General features: G+C 34.2%; 5 protein-coding genes across 6 annotated transcripts; 2 read left to right on the top strand and 3 right to left on the bottom strand.

The window, feature by feature from the left end:
- Nucleotides 1-1,406: 1,406 nt before the first annotated feature.
- On the top strand, nt 1,407-3,877 carry LOC108454982 (F-box/kelch-repeat protein At3g23880-like). The gene is made up of 4 exons (XM_053018652.1): nt 1,407-2,154; nt 2,237-2,428; nt 2,464-3,028; nt 3,492-3,877. Exons 1-3 carry the CDS (start codon nt 1,726-1,728, stop codon nt 2,998-3,000), a joined length of 1,158 nt encoding a protein of 385 aa, XP_052874612.1. The 5' UTR covers nt 1,407-1,725; the 3' UTR covers nt 3,001-3,028; nt 3,492-3,877.
- Nucleotides 3,878-7,715: 3,838 nt separating this feature from the next.
- LOC108457089 (F-box/kelch-repeat protein At3g23880-like) lies at nt 7,716-10,012 on the top strand. Of its 2 annotated transcripts, none has more exons than XM_017755923.2 (2): nt 7,716-9,118; nt 9,591-10,012. In XM_017755923.2, the coding sequence occupies exon 1, from the start codon at nt 7,747-7,749 to the stop codon at nt 9,088-9,090; it is 1,344 nt and encodes a 447-aa protein (XP_017611412.1). In that variant the 5' UTR covers nt 7,716-7,746; the 3' UTR covers nt 9,091-9,118; nt 9,591-10,012. The 2 variants fall into 2 exon arrangements, with proteins under 2 accessions (XP_017611412.1, XP_017611413.1); XM_017755924.2 differs by lacking the exon at nt 9,591-10,012 and adding an exon at nt 9,344-9,552.
- A 462-nt stretch (nt 10,013-10,474) lies between these two features.
- Nucleotides 10,475-14,789, bottom strand: LOC108457090 (protein ABCI12, chloroplastic). The gene is made up of 8 exons (XM_017755925.2): nt 14,159-14,789; nt 13,596-13,712; nt 12,890-13,126; nt 12,527-12,691; nt 12,338-12,413; nt 11,291-11,355; nt 10,821-11,011; nt 10,475-10,717 (listed from the first exon to the last, which is right to left on the bottom strand). The coding sequence occupies exons 1-7, from the start codon at nt 14,540-14,542 to the stop codon at nt 10,859-10,861; spliced, it is 1,197 nt and encodes a 398-aa protein (XP_017611414.1). The 5' UTR covers nt 14,543-14,789; the 3' UTR covers nt 10,475-10,717; nt 10,821-10,858.
- Nucleotides 14,790-15,678: 889 nt separating this feature from the next.
- Nucleotides 15,679-16,763, bottom strand: LOC108456399 (membrane protein PM19L). The gene is made up of 4 exons (XM_017754990.2): nt 16,558-16,763; nt 16,262-16,481; nt 16,025-16,070; nt 15,679-15,929 (listed from the first exon to the last, which is right to left on the bottom strand). The coding sequence occupies exons 1-4, from the start codon at nt 16,682-16,684 to the stop codon at nt 15,813-15,815; spliced, it is 510 nt and encodes a 169-aa protein (XP_017610479.1). The 5' UTR covers nt 16,685-16,763; the 3' UTR covers nt 15,679-15,812.
- Nucleotides 16,764-17,922: 1,159 nt separating this feature from the next.
- LOC108454683 (glutamine synthetase leaf isozyme, chloroplastic) lies at nt 17,923-21,798 on the bottom strand. Its single transcript, XM_017753216.2, has 13 exons — nt 21,503-21,798; nt 20,565-20,834; nt 20,396-20,435; nt 20,201-20,304; nt 20,064-20,112; nt 19,870-19,976; nt 19,666-19,753; nt 19,445-19,573; nt 19,292-19,366; nt 18,913-18,966; nt 18,631-18,828; nt 18,470-18,530; nt 17,923-18,372 (listed from the first exon to the last, which is right to left on the bottom strand). Exons 2-13 carry the CDS (start codon nt 20,816-20,818, stop codon nt 18,233-18,235), a joined length of 1,299 nt encoding a protein of 432 aa, XP_017608705.1. The 5' UTR covers nt 20,819-20,834; nt 21,503-21,798; the 3' UTR covers nt 17,923-18,232.
- Nucleotides 21,799-22,803: the final 1,005 nt, after the last annotated feature.

Raw genomic sequence — 22,803 nt, 5'->3', positions numbered from 1 at the left:
TTGTCTAAAGTTTGTCTAATAATTGATTTGAGTTTTTATAGGGAGATGATTAAAGCCAAACATGAAGAAGGACCTCAATTGTTGTGGGGATCACGACACAAACCCTCCATCACCTCAAGGAAGCGAACTTCACCAAAAACCCAACTTGGATTAGCCTGCTGTTGAAGTCGCAACACTAAGTATGTGGTGTCATGACATTATGCCTCGCAATCATGACTAAAAGTTCTCAAAGTTGAGTCTCCAAGCCAATTGTCGAAGTTAAAGAATCAGTGGCCTATCATCTAGGTTGTGGCACACCAAGTGCCCCCAAGGCAACTTTGTCCCAATTGACATGGGTATTGCAGCTATGAAATTTGACAAGTGAAAAAATGCAAGGCAATTTTGTGTCAAACTTAACTCAAGTCATCACATCTTTTAAGGTCTTTTTTGTCAATGCTAAGATTAAGGAATTTAATGTATTTAAGGCATATTTATGGCATAACAGAGATACTTTTATCAACTTTTTATCAACATCTTTTATTTCCTCGACTATTTTTAGCTTTCTAGGTTTTTCCTTTTCTAGCTTAGTTGTTATTTCTTGTTTTGTTCTTTTGTTCTTTATTTTTGTTGCACTTTTATCTTCATTCCAAAAAGATATAATGACCTACATTGTTATTTTAAGTTTTCCTTCAAAGTATTAAATATATTTACATGTTTTTAGTTGTCAAAGTGCATAATACTAATTTGGGCTCATGATCTGTTAATATTCCTGCAACCATCACCTCCATCAAGGACCTCTTTATGAGTCACCAATCATTTCTCAACCCTTGCATCTTTTGTGGTTATTTGATCATTCATTTGAGCATGAAATTGATTGGACTATGTGTTTTGATGATGAGTAAAAATTAAGCTTTACAGTAATTGATTGATTTTCACACATGAACTAAACTTTGTTTTACTTATCTTAATTTTCCTTGAGGGACGTCAATAATAAGTTTTGAAGTTTATTTAATTTAGTTCAATTTATTACAATTTAATCTCTGACCCAAAGACTAACTAAACAACACTTCTATTAACTAAATACCAAAGATTTAGCCACTCATACTTCTACTTAAGCAAACAAGAACACAATAATAACATAAAAAAATGCTAAAGGGTAAATGCAAGAGAAAAGAGAAAAGATGGGTTTTTTTTTTTTAAACAAACTTGAAGATAAAGAAAATGACAACAAAGGAAATGTAAAAGAACACTTAAAAATCAAATTTTTAATGATGAAACTAAAAGGAAATTAAGTTGCATTAATTCTAAGGATTAAATTGAAATTAAAAGGAGTTTAAGGTACTAAACAAGTAAATAAACACTAACTACAGTAGTAATTAATTACTATCTACCACTAAAACTAGAAAAATAAACTAAGCCCTAAACACATAGAGAAGAATACTCTAACCCTAAACTAAAAAGATGAAATAAAAATCTAAACTAGAGCCTTCTAACCTAAAACTACGGCCCCCTTTTGTACTCAGCCAGAAACGACTTTTAATAGTTGATTACAACTCAGTTTTTAATGATCAAATCCTCTCACAGACGAGCTTTTGCCCATGAACAAGTTTAGTAGACACCGAAGCAAAATTTAACCTCCTAAATATATATGTGTATAAATGACCGAACAGATTTTCCCCCTTCTCGTTTTCTTTTTAGATGCCCCACTCCAATGCGACAGTGATTTGAACAAATAAGTTCCGGGAAATGGAAAACCAAAACCAAGAATCAACCCCGACCCAACCAAATCAACGACTTGGCTCACCGAGTCAAGAACTGCACTCAACCTCTTATAATGAACAATCCCAGAAACGGAACAGCCCTGAATCACCGCAGCACGAAAGCCACGTTTCTGCTCAATCCCCCAAACGGTCGAGAAACGGCAGTCTTCCTCGGCCTTCGTTTCCACAAGAAATAATTTTTGAAATCCTCTCGAATTTACCCGTTAAGTCCCTCCTCCGTTTCAGGTGCGTTTCCAAATCCTGGAAATCCCTCATAGCTGACAAATTCCATCAAAAAGCACCTCAAAAGAACCCAAAACGACCCCGAATTCTCCAAAAAACGAGTCTTAATCAACATTGCAGACATCGCCCCCTGCACCCAAACCGGATCCACCATCAAGTCATGCTCCCTTACCCTTAAATCTATATTCAAAGACCCAAATGTTAATACCACGGAAATCGAATACCCATCGAAGAATGAGTGTCATAGTGATTGAATTGTGGGCTCATGTAATGGTTTGGTTTGCATAACTATTAGAGAAAATGCAGTCCTTTTATTAAACCCGACTTTAAGGGTTTCCAAAAGGTTGCCTGATATAGGGTTTAAGAAAAGGAGGGTTATACTGTTTATAGGTTTGGTTTTGATGCTTCCGTTGATGATTATTAGATTGTTGGGGTTTTTTCTTATCCCAGAATAGTTAATGTTTGTTGATTGAGAACTAATTGTTGGAGAAGGATTCAGGATTTCCCGTTCGAGGTCTTTTCTAATGAAGCTGGGAAACATGTGGATGGTACTTTGAATTGGGCTGTTTTTAGTGGACAAGATGGGGATTTTTCTATTGTCTCCCTTGATTTGGCTTGGGAGACATATAAGGAAGTGACCCAACCGTGCTATGGCGACGGTGTGGATGAGAGGACATTAGGGGTCTTGGATGGATGTCTATGTGTGCTTTGTAGTTATAGGAAATTGTATGCTGATGTTTGGGTTATGAAAGAATATGGAAAGAGAGAGTCTTGGACTAAGCTGGTTAGTATTCCATACTTACCGTATGAAAGGTCTGAAATGTTTTTGACACCTGTGTCTGTATCAAAAAGTGGTGAAATCTTATTGCGTTATGGGGTGAATATACTTCTGTACAATCCCAAGAAGAATATGTTCAGGATTCCCATGTTTCCTTATGATGTTATTTCTTATATTAGACAAGCAGAAGTCTATGAAGAGAGCCTCGTGTCGCTGACTGCAGCCAATCAGCATAGATGAGTGGTGTCAATAGCTAGCAAAGACAAAGGTGAATTTGAACTTTCTTCTTTTGCATTTGTAATTTTTCTGTGCCTTCTTTGTTGGTTCGTCTATTTGGTTTAGTTTCATCATATTGAATTACTTGAATGTGTAGGATGAGAATATATATTGATTTAGGATCTTAAATAGTTCCTTTCATCATAGTTGATTGATATATTAACCTCAATTAGTCTGCTGATACTCCCTTTGTCTTGGTTGCTGCAACCGTGGATTGAACTATATGTTTGCCATGTTTAGTTGTAACTTGTTTCACAATTTGTATCTCCAAGCTAAAGGTTGAATGACTTGGATGGCACTTAGCATTTTGCACCTTTAGGCATCCTAGGTGACTGGTCTTAAAGATGCTCTTCTGCTCCTGTATATTATTGTTTAATCTTTACAGATAGGAACGTAAAAGGAGTGCTTGATTTGGAATATGATTCATTTCATTAAATCTTTAAGATGGGCTGCAGGTTGCAGTGTTTCATTGAAAAGTATAACTCCCAACTTGGGCTACTGATGGAGTTTTAGCATGTTCAGCTGCAAATTTTCCTCACTGTTTTGGTTGGTTCCGGTCATCGTTGTCGTCACTCTTAAACCTTCTAGTTGATTAAGTTACAGTTAGTTCCACTTTCTGATAATTTTTACTCAAATCATGTCATGTTTTTTAGTGTTGCAATATGTTTATCAGCGTGTTAATCTGTCATTAATTATTTTCAACTTGTTCTGCTAATGTAGTTTTAACTTTGAATGCTGTTTTGCTGTATACATACTCGCAGGCACTGAGTAGTTATATGTTTCAAATTAGATGTAAGAGTATGTTTTCTTATCGATCTAATTGCAGATGTAATTTTGTTGAGTGTTGTTTTCTTATCGATCTAATTGCAGATGTAATTTTGTTGAGTGTTTGTTTTTCTCTCTCTTTCTCATGAGGATCCATTTCCGTATCTATAAGGTACGGTCCTTTGATGTGACGTACTAGGATTAGATAGGCCCCATGCATGTTAACACGTACCCTCTCCTAGGATTAGCATGTGTCCTCCTAGTATGAGTTCGCCTGCATGGTGGTGAAGTGCATAAGTGAACTGTAGTGGCGAATTGCACGATAGTGAAATACCTACCTATTGAGGTAAGAAGAGATGGCCCTGTCGTGGCCAGGTAGTAACGACCTACTAAACCTAGAGTAATCAGAACAACGAATGGAAAATTTCAGAGTTCTACCTTTGAACGTCGATTCTTCTTCTCAATGACACTTCTTTCCCAGGAAATTCGAAATCCAAGAGGTTGGATAGTTTTAGTGTTAAATGTAGGCCATTTTAAAGAGACTCAAAATCTGACGGTTTGTTTCTTTAGAGAACAAGACCCTATTGATTTTTTACAGCTGTATCCTCATGCCGCAGGGTAAGTCGTACATAATGAGTTTTAGGCGTATCCAGTAAGTTTTAATTCAAAGATCCCATGTTTTGCTTCTGCAAGCTCTCAGAAGAGCCACTTTGTAAATCTTTTTCGACTAGGCGAGGGACAAGTTGTTATAGTGTTCGCTATTATCCGTTCCTGAACCGACCCTCTACTCGCCCAGGACCAGCCCATCTCTTCTTACCTCAATAAGTAGGTAGTTCGCTATCGTGCACTTCGCTACTATGGTTCGCCAATGCACTTTGTCACCATGCAGATAAACTCATACTAGAAAGACACTTGCTAATCTTAGGAGAGGTACGTGTTAACATGCATGGGTCTATCTGTTCTTAGATGCCACATCATAGGACCAAAGAGTGAAAAACAAACCCTCAACAAATTTGTTTCTCTGATGTTCTGTTTGAAGTTTAAGGTTCCTTCTATCAAGTGTATCCAAATTGATACTCTTTTTTACCATGCGACACGTTATGGTAGGATCCGCACATCCTGCTGTTTCGTTAGTACCGTTAACTTCACGTGCTAAGTGGGTGGACAAAATTGAAGTACTAAAATGGGCCAAAAAGAAAAAGTATAAAATTTGCTATTCCTCTACTTTTAACATTTTAGTTCCTTTACTTTTTTTCTTCAAAACTTAAGCGTTAAATAAAATATTTTGAAATAAAAAAAGTACTCATAGAAATGATTTTGAATTTAATTGAATAATTTTAAAATATTAACAATTGAATTTGCATTTTAAATATAAAAATTAAAAGGATTAAATTTCTTGAAATAGAAGTAAAAAGAACAAATTTCAAATAGATTTAGAATATACCGTAATCAAAATTTAAATGCTAAAGTAGAAAATTTGATATAATGAAGGTGGAATCGATAATGAATATAATGCTCTACTGTCTCTATGCATAAATAATATGCCATAATTTATAGTAATTTACAAATGCTTCGAATATTAAATGAGCCCCAAATGGTTGTTGAAGAGTCTGTTTCTGACATCCATTATCTGTATCTGTGATCACTACTAATCGATTGTGTTTCACTTCAACTAACTGCATAGCTCTTCTTAACCGTTCATATGCAAAAACATTTACATCACAATGTCACCAATGGTGAGTGAAAATGAGACCAAAATTTAAAAAAAGAAAAGAAAAAGGTCAACACTCTACAGCAACTTTGGAGAGAGAATTACCATGGTGAGGAGATGAAGATGGTATAATTAATTACTTATCAGACAAGTAAATACTCGGGCAATGGGGCTGCACTCGTAACACTAATCCAGCATACCACAGCAATTAAATTTGCCATCCCAATTGATGAGTCTGATAAGAAGTGGAGCTTATGAGCATTACTGTCACCCCTGAACCCCCTAACTATCATTGCCTGTCAAAAACCAAATCGGTTGCTCAGATATTACATGCACAAACCTTTTATTGGAAGCTATATTACTGAGGTTCGAGGGTGACTATTCAATATGAGTACATGTCCCAAACATTTATGTCTTAACTTTCTTCTAACTTTTCTATATATTTGAATGATCAATCATGAATTCATCAAAGGCACGAGAAACCTACTTACCCATACTCAGGAAACCTTACTAACTAAAATGACCATACGTGTGAAATGTTACTTTTTCCTTTTGGCCTAATAAAAAATGGTGATAGGAATTGCGAAGAGAAATAGTATTGAACAGAGCTAAGCCTGAATATGAACCTGAGAGATTTGCTTTGCATGCTTCAAAATATTTTTGAAGGTCAGCTGAATGTAGGAAGCAAAAACTGGAATCAAAGCCCGTAGAGACAATAGGTAAGGAATACATGAAATCAGAAGCGGATAACGCAGAAACAAAGCCCCTTTGTCTAATGTAGTTGTCAATCACACAATATGATAGAAAACAACTTCTAGGGAAAAGAACTAAAAACTCTACAGTCAAAAAGTTTTTGCTAGATTATATATATGTTGTACATAAAGTTTTAAAATCTTTAAAGCAGATAAATATTGAAAAATAATTTGAAAATAAATAAGTTATAACTTATAAAGGATATATCCATAGAATTACCTATATAAAGAGCTAACCTATTGGAAATCATAATTTCTTGTTTTTTAACTTCTGGGTTTGTTGCCTAAACCTGATTGTCTCACCACAAAAGAATCATATAATTTTCCATTAATGATCCTAAAATTTTCATTGTTTTTTCTTCTATTTTTCCTCTACAAGTAAAAAAGCATATGTTACTCGATCCTTGAGTGTCGATGTGATTATGTGTCTAACGTAAGCATCTAAAATTTTTTGCAAACTAGTCCATGTACTTGAAGGGTCATATCCTCATAAGTATATCTAGATATGCATGGGAACACTAGTACGTCAAGAAAAAACGAAGATCCGCTAAAACAGATAAAGAAGCAGCAAGTTTTCACTAAAGAATTTCATCACTATAAAATGATAATGATTTAACCATTCCTGCGGAGGTCAGATATGTAGTTCTAGACTGTCATTGAATTCCTAAGTATTTAAAATAGAGATATGTGCAATCTGTAATTTATTTATGAAAGCTAGCCATTTTGCTGAATTCTTTTTCCTAAACTCTATCATGGCCCATTGACTTCAGTTTGTATTGCTGAAAACCATAACAAACCTACTCTCCACCCCCCCTCCCCACAACCATCTTTTCTCCACACACACAGTCAATGAACAGAGAGAGATACAACGATGTCTAGTGTATATTCTTACTATCAATCGCTTTCTTCATTGTCAATTGTTGCCAATTTATCCTACGAGATACAATCCCCAATGCAACATTACGAACCTGTTTACACATGAAGTTTGACAGGATTAATCCTGCATTAACAAACACAAACATGAAACAAGAAAATTTTCCTACTAAATAGAATGCAGAAATACCAACATGATCTCTATTACCTCATCAAACACTAAATTGATAAACCTCAAAAGAAAGCACGAGTGTAAGAACAACATATCTCAAAAGAAGCATAAAACATCACAAAGTAAATACCAATTGTCCTCGCTTCGTGGTCTGCATTTTCAACAAGTTCAGAGCATAAATTACATATAATTTTTTTTAAAATGTTAGGTCACTGAATTTTAAAAAAGATGTTTAAGAGTATTTAACAATTAAATCTGAATTTTGAAAACTGAAAAATGAATAATTTAAATTCTTAGAAATAAAAGTAGAGGGACTAAATTTTAAATGTATGAATGGTGTAGGGACTTGAAGCATATTTTAACCTATTAAATTTATATTTATATATATATAAATATAAATGACCGAACACATTTTTCACTTCTCGTTTTTTTCTTAGATGCTCCACTCTAGTGTGACAGTGATTCGAACAAATAAGTTCCGGGAAATGGAAAACCAAAACCAAGAACCAACCCCGACCCAACCAAATCAACGACTCGGCTCGCCGAGTCAAGAGCTGCCCTCGACCTCTTCTAATGAACAAACTCAGAAACGGAACCGCCCTGAATCACCGCAAAACGAAAGCAACGATTCTGCTCAATCCCCCAAACGGTCGAGAAACGGCAGCCTTCCTCCGCCGTCGTTTCCTCAAGAAATAATTTTTGAAATCCTCTCGAATTTGCCCGTTAAATCCCTCCTCCGTTTCAGGTGCGTTTCCAAACCCTGGAAATCCCTCATAGCTGACAATTTCTTCATCAAAAAGCACCTCAAAAGAACCCAAAACGACCCCGAATTCTCCAAAAAGCGAGTCTTAATAAACACTTCAAGCATCCAAACCGGATCCAGCATCAAATCATGCTCCCTTAAGTCTATATTCGAAGACCCAAATGTTAATACCTCGGAAATCGAATACCCATCGAAGAAAGCTTCTCGTTATGATTGGATTGTGGGCTCATGTAATGGCTTGATTTGCATAGCTATTAGAGAAGATACAGTCCTTTTATTAAACCCGACTTTAAGGGTTTCCAAAAGGTTGCCTGATTTAGGGTTTAAGAAAAGAAGGGGTTGCTATACTGTTTATGGGTTTGGTTTTGATGCTTCCGTTGATGATTATAAGGTTGTTAGGGTTTTTTGTTATCAAAGTAAGGGCCTTGAAGATGGTTACGAGAGTATAGTTAGGGTTTATTCAATGAGAACTAATTGTTGGAGAAGGATTCAGGATTTCCCGTTTGGGGTCCCTTTTAGTGAAGCTGGGAAACATGTGGATGGGACTTTGAATTGGGCTGTTTTAAGTAGACATTATAGGGATTTTTCGTGTACAATTGTCTCCCTTGATTTGGCTCAGGAGACGTATAAGGAAGTGACCCAACCGTGCTATGGCAACGGTGCAGGTGAAAGGATATTAGGGGTCTTGGATGGATGTCTATGTGTGCTTTGTAGTTATGGGAGATTGTATGCTGAGGTTTGGGTTATGAAAGAATATGGAAAGAGAGAGTCTTGGACCAAGCTGGTTACCATTCCATACACACCGATTCCTGGGTATGAAATGTTTTTGACACCTTTATCTGTATCGAAAAGTGGTGAAATCTTGTTGCGTTTTGAGGTGAATATGCTTCTGTACAATCCCGAGAAGAATATGTTCAGGATTCCCATGTTTCCTTATGATGCTTTTTCTTATATTGATCAACAAGAAGTCTATGAAGAGAGCCTCGTTTCGCTGACTGTAGTCAATCAGCATAGATGAATGGTGTCAATAGCTAACAAAGATTAAGGTGAATTTGAACTTTCTTCTTTTGCATTTGTAATTATTCTGTGCCTTCTCTGTTGGTTCATCTATTTGGTTTAGTTTCATCATATTGAATTACTTGAATTTGTAGGACGAGAATATATATTGGTTTAGGATCTTAAATAGTTCCTTTTATCATAGTTGATTGATATATTAACCTCAATTAGTCTGCTGATACGATGGAATCTCTATCCTTTTTTCTTGGTTGCAGCAATTGTCGATTGAACTATATGTTTGTGATGTTTAGTTGTAACTTGTTTCACAATTTGTATCTTCAAGCTAAAGGTTGAATGACTTGATGGCACTTAGCCTTTTGCACCTTTAGGCAGCCAAGGAGAGTGGTCTTAAAGATGCTCTTCTGCTCATGTATATTATTGTTTAATCTTTACAGATAGGAACGTAAAAGTACTTGATTTGGAATATGATTCATTTAATTAAATCTTTAAGATGGGCTGCAGGTTGCTTTGTTTATCGAAAAGTATAACTCCCAACTGGGGCTACTGATGGAGTTTTAGCATGTTCAGCTACAAACTTTCCTCACTTTTTTGGTTGGTTTCGGTCATCGTTGTCATCACTCTTAAACCTTCTTGTTGATTAGGTTACAGTTAGTTTCACTTTCTGATAATTTTCACTCAAATCATGTCATGTTTTTTAGCGTTGCAATATGTTTGTCACTGTGTTAATCTGTCACTGATTATTTTCAACTTGTTCTGCTAATGTAGTTTTAACTTGCTCTGTCACTCAAATCATACATATTCGCAGGCACTGAGTAGTTATATGTTTCAAATTAGATGTAAGAGTATGTTTTCTTATCAATCTAATTGCAGATGTACTTTGTTTCTCTGCTGTTCTGTTTAAAATTTAAGCTTCCTTCAATCAAGTGTATCCAGATTGATTTTTATTTTTTTGCCATGTGACACGTTTTGATTGGCTTCACACGTCCTCCCGTTTCTTCAATCCCGTTTACTTCAAGTGCTAAATCGGCGGACAAAATTAAAGTACTAAAATGGGCAAAAAGTATTTAAGGCTAAAATTTGCTTCTTAAATTTAATTCCTCTACTTTTATTTCTAAAAGTTTAATTTTTCTATTTTTTAAACTTCTAAGTTTAAGTTCAATTAAATCCAATAAATATATTTTAAAAGAAAAAAAATACTCATTTGGTAATTGCAAAAATACTTTAAAATGATGTTGAATTTAAATGAATAATTTTAAAATATTAACAATTAAATTTACATTTTAAAACTTAAAAATACAAAGATTAAATTAATTGAAATAGAAGTAAAAAGATTAAATTCTAAATGTGCAAAAAGAATATAGACTTGAAATATATGTTAATCGAAATTTAAATACTAAAGTAGAAAAATTGATATAATTAAGTGTGAAATCATTAATGAATATAATGCTCTACTTTCTTTATGCATAAATAATATGCCATAATGTATAGCAATTTACAAATACTTCGAATATTCAATGAGCCCCAAAGGCTGTTGAAGAGTCCGTTTTTAACATCCATTATCTGTATCTGTGATCACTACCAATTGATTGTGTATCACAACTTCAATCAACTGCATAACTCTTCTTAATCTGCAAAACCATTTACATCATACACATCACCGATGGTGGATGAGAATAAAGACAAAAGAAAAAAGGTCGACACTCAACAGCAACTTTGGAGAGAGAAGATTACCAAGGTGAGGAGATGAAGATGGTACAGTCAATTACTTATCAGACAAGTAAATTCTCGGACAATAGGGCAGCACTCGTAACACCAATCAAACATACCACAGCAATTAAATCTGCCATCCCAATTGATGAGTCTGATAAGAAGTAAAGCTTATGAGCATTACTGTCACCCCTGAATCCCCTAACTATCATTGCCTGTCAAAAACCAATTCAATTGCTCAGATATTGCATGCACAAACCTTTATTGGAAGCTATATTACTGAGGTTCGAGGGTGAGTGTTCAATATGGGTACATGTCCCAAACATTTATGTTTAACTTTATACATTTGGAAGATCGATCATGAATCCATCAAAGGCACGAGAAAAATGACTGAATGTGTGAAATGTTAGTTTTTCCTTTTGGCCCAACAAAAAACTGGTGATAGGAATTGCAAAGAGAAATAGCATTGAAAAGAGCTAAGCCTGAATATGAACCTGAGAGATTTGCTCTGCATGCTTAAAAATGTTTTTGAAGATCCGCTGAATGTAGGAAGCAAAAACTGGAATCAAAGCCCAAAGAAACAATAGGTGAGGAATACATGAAATCAGAAGCGGATAAGGCAGAAACAAAGCCCCTTTGTCTAATGTAGTTGTCAATCACACAATATGATAGAAAATAACTTCTAGGGAAAAGAAATTAAAACTCTATAGTCAAAAAGTTTTTGCTAGATTACATGTTGTACGTGAAGTTTTAAAATCTTTAAAGCAGATAAATATTGAAAAGTAATTTGAAAACAAATAAGTTATAACTTATAAAGGATATATTCATAGAATTACCTATTTAAAGAGTTAAAACTGTTGAAAACCATAATTTCATGTTTTTTAACTTATGGGTTTGATGCCTAAATCTGATTGTTTCACCTAAAAAGAATCATATAATTTTCCATTAATGATCCTAAAATTTTCATTGTTTTTTATTCTATTTTTCCTCTACAAGTAAAAAAGCCTATGTTACTTGATCTTTGGGTGTCAATGTGATTACGTGTCTAACATAAGTATCTAAAATTTTTTGCAAATTAGTCCATGTACTTGAAGGGTCATATTCTCATATGTATATCTAGCCATGCATGGGAACACTAGTACGTCAAGAAAAAACGAAGAGCCGGAAAAACAGATAAAGAAGCAGCAAGTTTTCACTAAAGATTTTCATTACTATAATATGATAATGATTTAACCATTCCTGCAGAGGTCAGATATGTAGTTCTAGACTGTCATTGTATTCCTAAGTATTTAAAATGGAGATATGTCCAATCTGTAATTTATTTATGAAAGCTAGCCATTATGATGATTTTTTTTTTCCTAAACTTTATCATGGCCCATTAACTTCAGTTTGTACTGCTGAAAACCATAACAAACCTACTCTCCCACCCCCACCCCCACCCCCACCCCCAGCCCCACCCCACAACCATCTTTTCTCTACACACACAATCAATGAAGAGATAGAGATAGAAAGAGAGCTCCATGTCTAGTGTATATTCTTACTATCAATCGTTTCTTTCATTGTCAAGTGTTGCCAATGTATCCTACGAGATACAATCCCCAATGCAACATTACGAACCTGTTTACACATGAAGTTTGGCAGGATTAATCCTGCATTAACAAACACAAACATGAAACAAGAAAATTTTCATACTAAATAGAATGAAGAAATACCAACATGATCTCTCTTACCTCATCAAACACTAAATTGATAAACCTCAATGAAAGCATGAGTGTAAGAACAATTTCAGCCACTGGGACACCAATATATCTCAAAGGAAGCATAAACCACCGCAAAGCAAATGCAAGTTGTTCTGGGGTTGTGGTCGCTAAGCAAAGGCTTGCACTTTGAAAGATCTTTCAAAAAAATAAAGACCTAACTGAGAATAATAAAGAGTATTTGTTTCTCAAACACAATATGTCTGAGCTACTATGCAAGACATATACATATTTGAGTAGTTATAGAATTGCCTATTTAAGTGGTAGAAGGTTTTTGAAAGTAATGTTATGTCAATTTTTTTTTTTTTTTTTTTACTTATGAAGCAAGCAACTTACGATGAAGGTTAAACATGATGCTGTGCTAGCAACAGACAATCCCTTCCTTGTAAACTGTAATGGTCCTAGCTTCATGATTAAATATGAATAGCCACTTAATGATTTTGGAAGATCAGGCAACCCTGTCAGTGAAGATGGTGGGGTTCTTGACTGAAGAAATTGTGGTACACCATCAGTACCAAGCCCTGACAATACGAATAAAATTCCACAAAGTAGTGACACCCTCCCCAATTGATCCTACAAGAATTGCTGGACTCAGTATGCCAGAATTAAAAAAGATTATTTAATCGGTAAATTTTACCATATGCAACTAGTACGGGCATAATATTTCCTAGTACTATGCAAGTTAAACTTGAAATGAAATGTGAAAGATTGGAACACAGTCTAAGGCGCACAGAACAACAATGCAACAGAGTAAGCAACCAACAGCCGTCACAGTTTAAAGGATGTCTTTAAACAAAAGCATAATTTGAAACCAGTGCTTGGACAGCAGATGACAGAACCTTTGACAAGTAATTATAAACTATACCAACGTTTGGCATAAAGAAATAATCACTAACTACAAAACTAGATTAAGGAAAAAGCTGAACTTGATCAAGTTCATTAAGGAAAAAGTTCAAAGGAATAACATGAAAGTTGCATTAAGAAACTGAATAATTTATCAAAACATACTTCACTCTAGCAGCTGACAACTTTAAAACCTTACCATCCACACATTTTTTGGGAGAAACAACATTGACAAAAGAGCAATGTACGCTACCAATCCAAAACGAAGTGCTATTTGGGCACGTGCTGGTAAAACAACTAACGCCAATAGCCATACCTGCATTATCAAGATTAGTATCTAAGATACTGGGAAACAGTCTCACAACAAAGTTTACACATATTCTCTCTATATTTTCCCAATAGCATGCACGATTAAGGCATAAGTCATAGAGAAAGAAAACCTGAGGGCAACTCACAATGCTATAACATTCAGCTAAATATTTAGGTGAATTCCTGAACTTACAATGTTTTATAACTTCATCTGGACGTTTACCAAATTGCGATGAGGAAAACACATTAAGAAAAAAGAAAAAAAAAAAAGCCAAATAACTTATTCATGACACACCATAATGAAACTAATCTAATCAAGCAACTTAAACCATAAAAACTGTCCCCCCAAAAAAAGAAATCAAGATTACCAAGTAGCCAACTATTCAAAGAACTTAATTTGGCCAATTTCATCATATTTTACAATCATAAAAGATTGAAATTGTAAATCTTTACCAACTTGATTCTAGGGTCCACTGAATGCAAAAAAGTGGTAGGTGAAGAAATGAACTGGCAAATGGGACTTGAAGTAGCAGTTGAAATCAATCTCAAAACTTTATCAGCTGCTAAACCTCCAGTGGGCAACCAGCGTACCCAGTTCCCTGCTTCACCATTGTTACTTCCGGTTGATGCTTTGACTTCGAAATTCCTTTTCTTTGAAATAAAACGAAAATTGGGGGATTTACTGCAATATGAAAGAAGGGGTAAACAGTTGGGATGCTTTGGAGGGAAATTTAAAATCCGGGTAGCAGTTGGGTGGATTAGAGATTTGAAATTAGGGCTCAACACGAAATGGAAAGGGGATTTAACCGTTGGAATTGGACTGTGAGTGCAGTTCATTGGGGGGTTTTGGTGGGGGAGAAGAAAATAGAAAGGCTTATATTCCTTTTCAATTTGTTGATGGGTTGGCGGGTAATTTAGCTAATATAACCGGAATTTGGATCCTTATCATCAGTCACCCATCCCACCATTGTTCTAGATATGAGAGTTCTAGCCCTAGCTTCTTCTATCTTTTTTCCCTAACGACAATGGATATGTTTACATGCCCGGAAGTGGTTTACCAAACGGGTCAAATCGGGTCCGATTTGAGTTCGGTTTAAACTGATATCAATATTATTATAGAAATAAATATTTAGGATGTCCTCGTAAGTAATTTAGTTCTTATATTAGTTTTGCATTTTGTGTTTTATAAAATTATTATTTAAATAAAAATTAAATAATTTTTTTGCAATGTATATTATAAGCTATAAGATATAATTTAGTTGAAAAATAAAAATTAATTATTATAAAATGTAAATTAAAATAATTTTTACCTATAATATTCATTATAAATTTTAAATAATATTTAACAAAAGCTTTAACAATATTATAATTTTAAATATTTCATTAGTTTAAAAACATATGATGCAAACCATGAATGCTAAAATCATATAATATGTGAAATTGAAAAAAAACTATATGAAACAATTATGAGTATACGTTATTTTCATTCAAAGTATATCACGAAATCACATTTAAAAATAATAATTATTTATTTTACATAATATTTGATAATTCAATAATGATAAAATTAATTAAACATTTCCTTAAGGGTGAAGTAAAAAACGGGGAACAATTTTAAATTATAAATTTTTGAAGTTCTACGTATAATTTTATCATTAAATTGATTTACATATTTTAAATTTTTAAAAGAACTTTGTATTGAATTTTTTGAATAATTTTATTATAGATTCTGATTATATTTATTTATTTTTATATAATATGAAGATAATATATTTTAGGACAATCGAACTCACACCTCCTATATTGGCAACAATATCTATATCAAAATACTCATAAAATCCATGAAATATAAAAAAAGTTTTGATATTTTGCAAAAATAAAATAAAAATTAACCTATAATATATATAAAAATAAAATGTTATATTATGAAATTGAAAACCGGTTAACATTGTATCCATTATCCAAGACTAAACTTTTATTTAACAAATCTCTTTTTTATTATAAATAAAATTTAAAGGCCATAACAAATGTATACATCCCTACAAAAGACAATGATGAAAGATAGAAAGAATGTCCATCAGTTCATGGGATAATATGCAATTCCAAGTCAAACTGTTCCGGCAGCAAGGGTTGTTGGAGTAAATTCTTCAGCACCAGCATGGATTGCACCCGTGCATATCAACTGCGTTGCGCTCGCAACTATAGTTATCACTTCCAATGTCCGCTGCATTATCCGCCACCGCCAGTATAAATAATACATTCAAATTAAATGAAATAAAATTTACTTTTAAATATCAGTTTAATAATTAAGAGATTTACCAAATTGGCATCTGTCCAGCCAATGTAGATCTCTTTACATGCAAACCTACAAAATCAGCCCCATACATAAGGTTCTAAATACGTATAAAAAGTTAAAAACTATCAAAAAATATATATAAAAGTCATCAACAATTTTACTTTAATACCAAGATATTGGTGTATTTTCACGTACCATTTTGAATTTATTAATTTTTTTAATGATATATATAAATATGTATCAATGAAGTAAAAACTAACCCCATGGCAAGCATAGTGAGGGTCCAAGTGAGAAGGGAGGAAGCAGCGGCGGCACCTAAATTAGGGGCATCCCATTGAAGAACATTGGTGACACCGGTAACTGAGGTGGCGACCCCCACAACACCCGCAATGAGGGAGAAAATCACAAAGAGACCGGTTGCCATGTTTCCCATCGGAAAGTATATCGGAAATATACGAGCCGGGATTGATAACACAGATGCTGCAAAATTCCAAATACAATTTTACAAAAACAATTATTTTGTGAATTTGACACAAACAAAGCAGTTGAAATTGACCTGTTTCATGGGTTCTTTCAATTGCATGATTTACTGCCCAACCAGCTATTATTGTAACAATGATATACAATCCAAGATTGAGAAACAACAGCATTAATGCAGTTGATTTTGATCCACCAGAACCCATAGTTTTAATCTTTTTTGAGCTAAAGAGAAACAATAAAAGATAAATTAATTCACAAGGAATTGAGACAGGGATCAGTTATACATATATAAAAGCAAGGACTGGGTTCTTTTTTTCCAATCATGAAATTTATTTAATCATATTTCTTGGATGTTCTTCACTCACTTTTTCATATAAAGTGGAAGTGACGCTTCTTCATTGCAAAGTAATGGCTTGTATTCCTATTCCTTTTCTGAGGTTACCTCAATAGAGGGATAAGGAATCCAAATATTCAATCTTGTATTTATTTTAGTTGGATAGTGGATTGGGCTGGAGAGTTGTGCCGGAGAGTTAGCATTTGCATGAGTGTTTTGTAATGGAGAAGAAAAGGTCATTAGAGAAGAAGTGTAAGAGAGTATAGTAGAGAGAAGAAGATTGATACTTAAAAATTTATGCCCTGTTGCATGGTAATTGCTAGATTAGACATGCAGCTTGGGCTACGCTTTGATCAAAATGTTGGGAGGTAAAAGCATTTGATTAGGGTGTAAATTCAAAATAATGGATTTACTCACAAATTAATTAAATCGGATAAAAATTTAATTGAATTGATAATTGAATTAATTTTTTATTTTTTAATTTTTAATAATTTATTCAATTAAATCAGATAAATCGATTGGATCGATGATCCAACTAATTCAACTATCAATTCAATTTTAAAAACTTTCGATTAAAACTACTTTTATGTAAAATCACATATTCTATAAACTCGAAGCCTATTTACCTTATGTTTCTTTGGATTCTTAATTTGAGTTTGTTTAGATATTAATCTACTCTATTATATGGGTAGGATAAATTTGAAAATCAAATTGTATATGTTTAATCTAATTTAATAGTGAGATGATTTATTAATTAGTTGGCATGAATGCCATAGTCTATTACTTTGGATGGAATAAACTTTTCTTGTTCAACATTGCAAAGAAAGAATAAAGTTGAATCCTTCGGTAGCGAGCATTTATTTATCTATTTAAATAGTAATTGCATGTTTGGTTTTTATTTAGTTAATCAAACTTTTACAAGATAAAGAAAAAATGAATTGAAATAAACTAGAAATTTGAGACTTAAAATGCTTGAGATTGACTAGAAATTTGAGGTTGAAGTTCTCATGCCGAATGTGAGATAAAAATTGAGATTATGGACTTTGCATTTTTTGTGACACCAAAAGCTTTGCCTTTATATATATATATATATAAAGTTTGGCTTGATTGTAGCAAACCAACAACAAAAATATCAATTAAGTGAAGATAGTTTATAAGATCCAGTAATTTTGATTCACAAAACATAATCGATTTGAGAATCATCAGACAAGGTAGGAAAGATCACAATGCAACTCATTTTTAGGACCCTTTATTTACAGGGATATTCCCTAAATTAGAACAAATGAAAAAAAAAAAAAAAAGGAAGAAGGAAGAAGAAGGCAAAAATGAAAACCATCCTCGTGAATGAGCTGCCTCAACCTAATTGCTTACTTATTGAGTTGATACATATATATATATATATTGCAGATTGTGTTAATTAGACCTTCAAAGCCACCTTTTGAGCAGCAAGTGCTTCAGCTTCAAGTGTTGGCTCATACAAGATTGTAGTTTCTGCAAGTAATCCTGTTACAACATAAGGGTCCATGTTCGAAGCCGGACGCCTATCTTCCAAGTAACCTAACAAATGAACGAGTGTTGAAATAAGAAACTTTTTCATATATTTGGAGAATCTTATCTTATATCTACGAAGGGCCTGACATTGTGATAGTAGTACCTTTTCCATTCTTCTCAGTGTCACGCCCGACACGGATGGAGCAACCACGGTTAGCCACTCCCTGCAAGTTGAAATTTACGAAACGTGAAGAACAATTAAAGAAAAAAGAATCTAATGATTCATTCCATGGCGTCCAGTACATATATCTTCATCAAACATACCCAAGAAAACGTGTCAATACTGGCGGTCTCATGCTTCCCTGTGAGTCTTCTCTCGTTTCCTTCACCATAGGCACTAATATGTTCCTTATGGCGAAGTGACAAATTCAAGATGGCTTTCTTTATAACTTCAAAGCCTCCCTCTTCCCTCATGCTCTTTGTACTGTAATTGGTGTGGCATCCAGCACCATTCCAGTCACCCTGGAAAACATGAAATGAGAATTGAGAAACCCTCTAATACGGGACTAACTAGTAAGAACCGAGCTGCTCAGGATGTTCGGTTACCTCTATTGGCTTAGGATCAAGGGAGAGAACAACGCCAGCTTGTTCAGTGATTCTCTGTAGGAATAGAGGAAAACATTTGTAAAAACACTACGTTAGCCGGACTCGGAGGTGAGCATGGGATACTAATGTGTTCATTCATATTTGTACCCCTATACTTGATCTATGTATGGTAATCAATGGCAAAGCCAACACACTGCACTAACAATCAAGTTAAGTTTGCCTAACACACAGTCCTTTCATGTTGAAGAAAAGGGTCTTGCAGTTTATGCAATAAGCAAAATGTACTATTATGGATGTACAGGTTCTGAAAATTAAAGCCACAATTCATTGCATAAACCACCATAAAAGTATAGCCAAATCATATATAGAGAATAAATACCTCAAGAATGTATCTGGAACACCAGATATGGTCTCCAGCTTCAATGCCAACACTTGGACCAACTTGATACTCCCACTGCATGGTAATTTACAATATCAAATGGCGATATCTGATAAATATACAAGCAAAGCAAGCATGAAAGCAACAACAGACCTGGCCTGGCATGACCTCCCCATTGGTGCCACTGATGTTAATACCAGCGTATAAGCAAGCCTTGTAATGAGCATCGGAGATGTCACGCCCGAACGACTTGTCGGCTCCAGCTCCACAGTAATAAGGACCCTGAATTTTGCAATAAAAGAACCACATAGCTTCATTTATAAGTGCATGTGAAACTATATTATTTATATCATGAATGCATACAATAATATTACCTGAGGACCAGGGTAGCCTCCAACAGGCCAACCCAAAGGCCATTTCACGTTTTGTTGAAGCAAAGTGTACTCTTGCTCAATCCCAAACCTAAACACAGCATTTTTAAGACACTTTAAAAGAATCTTTGCAGCAATAAGGATATTAAAATTAGTTCTGAAATAAATCCAAATTTAAACGGAAGAACGAGATGATTGAATCCATACCATGGGACTTCATCAACCACCTTCTTGTTACTGAAAATCTCAGCAGCTTTGTGACGCTTGTTCGTGGGGATCGGCTCGCCAGCCGGTGTGTATGCATCACAGATCACCTTTGTAAAAAACAAGAGAAAATATCATCCACACTATTAATTGAAACAATGAATTAATTAGAATATTTTAGATAATACAATACTCACCAAAATATTGTTACCTCCCCTGAAAGGGTCCTTAAAAATTGCTTGAGGGCTGGATGAATTTTTTCAATCAAAATGGTTATTTTGATGATAAAAAAAACAAAAAACAAAATTCTAATCTTTCCTTTTAGAGGTCTTACTATAGAATAACTTCACTATCTTCACCAGGTGCTTGTCCAGTGCTTGATCCATCATAGTTCCACTTAGGAAGTTCGGAGGGATGTTCAACAGGCTTTGAAATTGTCTGCAAATCATAGGAAATAAACATAAGGAAAAAAAAAACACTATATACATTGAAAATTACACAAATTCTAGTCATGGTACTTTTATCTTACCCTTGACTTGCTCCGCATGTCGATTCCAGTGCCTCCTATCCTGTTTCAGTAGGTGGTTGCATGAAACGATTGGGTTAATTACTTTACTATTGGGACAAAACAAATGAGAGAAAAAATAAAGGTGATGTTTGAAACAGTGATGTATGTGTAAGGGTTGATGATGATTTACCAAATATATTCAGCAATGATTTTGTCAGTGTATGGAGTGATGTCCATGTTTAGTAGCTTTTCTGTCCTGTTGACAGTGCTGTTCTCAGAGTGCAAGGCAAGCACTCTGAATTTGCCAGCACTTTTGGCTGCTCCTTTCATGTTCTGTTTCAATAACAAAGAACTCCACATCTTTGTTGCAATGGGGCTTCCAAAGGTCGAGCTCTTTGGTACTCTCATCTGCCATTGAGTTGAAGGTGCCAGAATCTGTGCCATTTCCCCGTTCACGTCACTGCGAGTGAAAAATCGACAATGATGATGTATGGCAAAGGAGTGTAAAATTGAATCTCTCTATTTATAACATTGTAAAACCATATTTTAATCGGAGAGTAGTAAGCTTGAAACACCTTAAGTGTAATAATGTTATAAAACCTTATTCTAAAATAAAATAAAATAAGTATAATTCTATATGAATTTTACTTTTATTTTATTTTACTACTATATTTTATTTTAATAAGTATTCAGGTCACTCAATTCTAACATTGAGAAATAAAAAAACACACTAATTGATCGAGAACATGTTTAAGATTTTCATCTATAACAGTAATGGCATATTGTTTCCAGTAGGATCAGTTTAGTTAGTTGAATACTCATTAGTATTCCAATAAGAATCAAGATTTGAATTTCACCAACAATCTTATTTAATAGATGATCTGTAAGTATCACTTTTATTTCTCTATAAATATCGACCTGACCTCAGTTTCATATCATTTATGAAGTTGGAAATTTTAATAGATGTTATTAGGATGAATTGATGGCACTTATTACCGTAACGTGAAGCACAAGTATTTAAGCCGTCAAAGCCTAAAAACCCTTGTTACTTTGTGAATAGTGAACCCCAATGAAAAACACTAATAAAAGAATAAAATGACTTGACAATGAGATTCACAGGGAACAAACCTAGGATATGGCCTGAAATGGGTCTGACCGGAACCGGAAACTATGTCTTGCTGGTGTGGGATTGTCTGTAGATGTATAGTGAAAGACCAAGAATGATTATTTTATGGTGCAAATAATAATAATAAAGAGGTTAATAGAGAGAAAAGGAATTGTTGGCTTTTGCAAAGCAGATAGGGGTGGTGTTTATGAGTGGAGGAAAATTAGTTTTTGGTCTCTTTAATGCCACCAGAGAAGCAAATGCTGCCTTGGACTACACTCGAAAACGAAAACTTTCAGATAAGGTATTTTCTCTCTCTGCCTTTTTCTATCAATTCTCAACCTCAACTTCCACGGATATACCTGATAGACTCAACTTTTTTTCATTTTTTTAAATGCCATTTGAGAGCTTAAAATATGATGATTCCAATGCTCATTTACGACAGTGATTCTTGTCACATGCACTTGTTGCAAATTTTAGAACAAGAAACAGCAATGAAATTACTGTATAAACCAGCTTGAAATTCTTAATTAAGCACCGAATTAATTAAAAAATTATATATGTTTTGCAATCTGTTTCAAAGTCCAATCATCATCAACTCTCAAAGCTTGGAGGATCAAAGTCTGTTGTGGTGGTTGATAAAAGAGGGGATGACAACGCTGGCATGCATTTGCACTTTTGGGACCACTGATAAGGATGGAATCTGTGTCAACTTATGCACATATCCAACTTCCCTTGGTTTAATCTTCAAAATCTTGGATCTAGTGGCCATGGAGCTGACATCGATGTATATACATTACTCAAAATTCCAAAGCTGTTTATTAGGGCCAATGATTTCTCTAAAGTCCCTTGTGCCCGGCTATTTGTTTGTTCTTTGTTTAATCCAATAGCACGATGACAGATGGGTGTTTACTTTTTTACAAGAAAACAAGAATCATTCTGGTTTTTTTTTATTAATTCATAATTAAATCAGCAGCTACAAATGTAAACAACTTGTGGTGAATAATTTGTATCTTTATTAAACCAGCGTAGCAGTAATTATATAAAAGAGATTGGCTGTAATAGATGTATGGTGCTTATAGAGAGAGAATAAAAGATGGAAAATATAAAACAATAAAAGATCAAGTATCATTCTATCAACTAGTTAACAAGTGAAAATTTTAGCATAAACACTTAAAAGTTCACTTAGTCTAAGATAAAACAAGCTGGTAACCACATGTGCACTCTAGAGATAGAGCAATACGGCTACACGACACAATACGAAAAAATAACACGAACATAATGTGAATAAATAAACATGAAAAAAATCTATATAACAAGGCTT

The sequence above is a fragment of the Gossypium arboreum genome, chromosome 9 (assembly GCF_025698485.1).
Source record: "Gossypium arboreum isolate Shixiya-1 chromosome 9, ASM2569848v2, whole genome shotgun sequence".
NCBI classification, from domain to species: Eukaryota; Viridiplantae; Streptophyta; class Magnoliopsida; order Malvales; family Malvaceae; genus Gossypium; species Gossypium arboreum.
The sequence above is the reverse complement of the archived record's forward strand: the minus strand, read 5'-3'. Positions and strand labels throughout refer to the sequence as shown.

Coding starts and splice junctions, on each gene's coding strand:
- LOC108457090 (XM_017755925.2), bottom strand. CDS start 14,542: ATGAACTGCACTCACAGTCCAATTCCAACGGTTAAATCCCCTTTCCAT. Junction 13,713..14,158: donor TGGACCCTAGAATCAAGTTG/GTAAAGATTTAC, acceptor TTGATAATGCAG/GTATGGCTATTGGCGTTAGT. Junction 13,127..13,595: donor TCCCAAAAAATGTGTGGATG/GTAAGGTTTTAA, acceptor CAATTCTTGTAG/GATCAATTGGGGAGGGTGTC.
- LOC108454982 (XM_053018652.1), top strand. CDS start 1,726: ATGGAAAACCAAAACCAAGAATCAACCCCGACCCAACCAAATCAACGA. Junction 2,155..2,236: donor ATCAAGTCATGCTCCCTTAC/CCTTAAATCTAT, acceptor CATAGTGATTGA/ATTGTGGGCTCATGTAATGG. Junction 2,429..2,463: donor TGTTGGGGTTTTTTCTTATC/CCAGAATAGTTA, acceptor TTGAGAACTAAT/TGTTGGAGAAGGATTCAGGA.
- LOC108456399 (XM_017754990.2), bottom strand. CDS start 16,684: ATGGGTTCTGGTGGATCAAAATCAACTGCATTAATGCTGTTGTTTCTC. Junction 16,482..16,557: donor TGAAAGAACCCATGAAACAG/GTCAATTTCAAC, acceptor GGAATTTTGCAG/CATCTGTGTTATCAATCCCG. Junction 15,930..16,024: donor GCTGGACAGATGCCAATTTG/GTAAATCTCTTA, acceptor CGGATAATGCAG/CGGACATTGGAAGTGATAAC.
- LOC108457089 (XM_017755923.2), top strand. CDS start 7,747: ATGCTCCACTCTAGTGTGACAGTGATTCGAACAAATAAGTTCCGGGAA.
- LOC108454683 (XM_017753216.2), bottom strand. CDS start 20,818: ATGGCACAGATTCTGGCACCTTCAACTCAATGGCAGATGAGAGTACCA. Junction 19,574..19,665: donor GAGGCTACCCTGGTCCTCAG/GTAATATTATTG, acceptor TGCAAAATTCAG/GGTCCTTATTACTGTGGAGC. Junction 18,829..18,912: donor TTGATCCTAAGCCAATAGAG/GTAACCGAACAT, acceptor CATGTTTTCCAG/GGTGACTGGAATGGTGCTGG.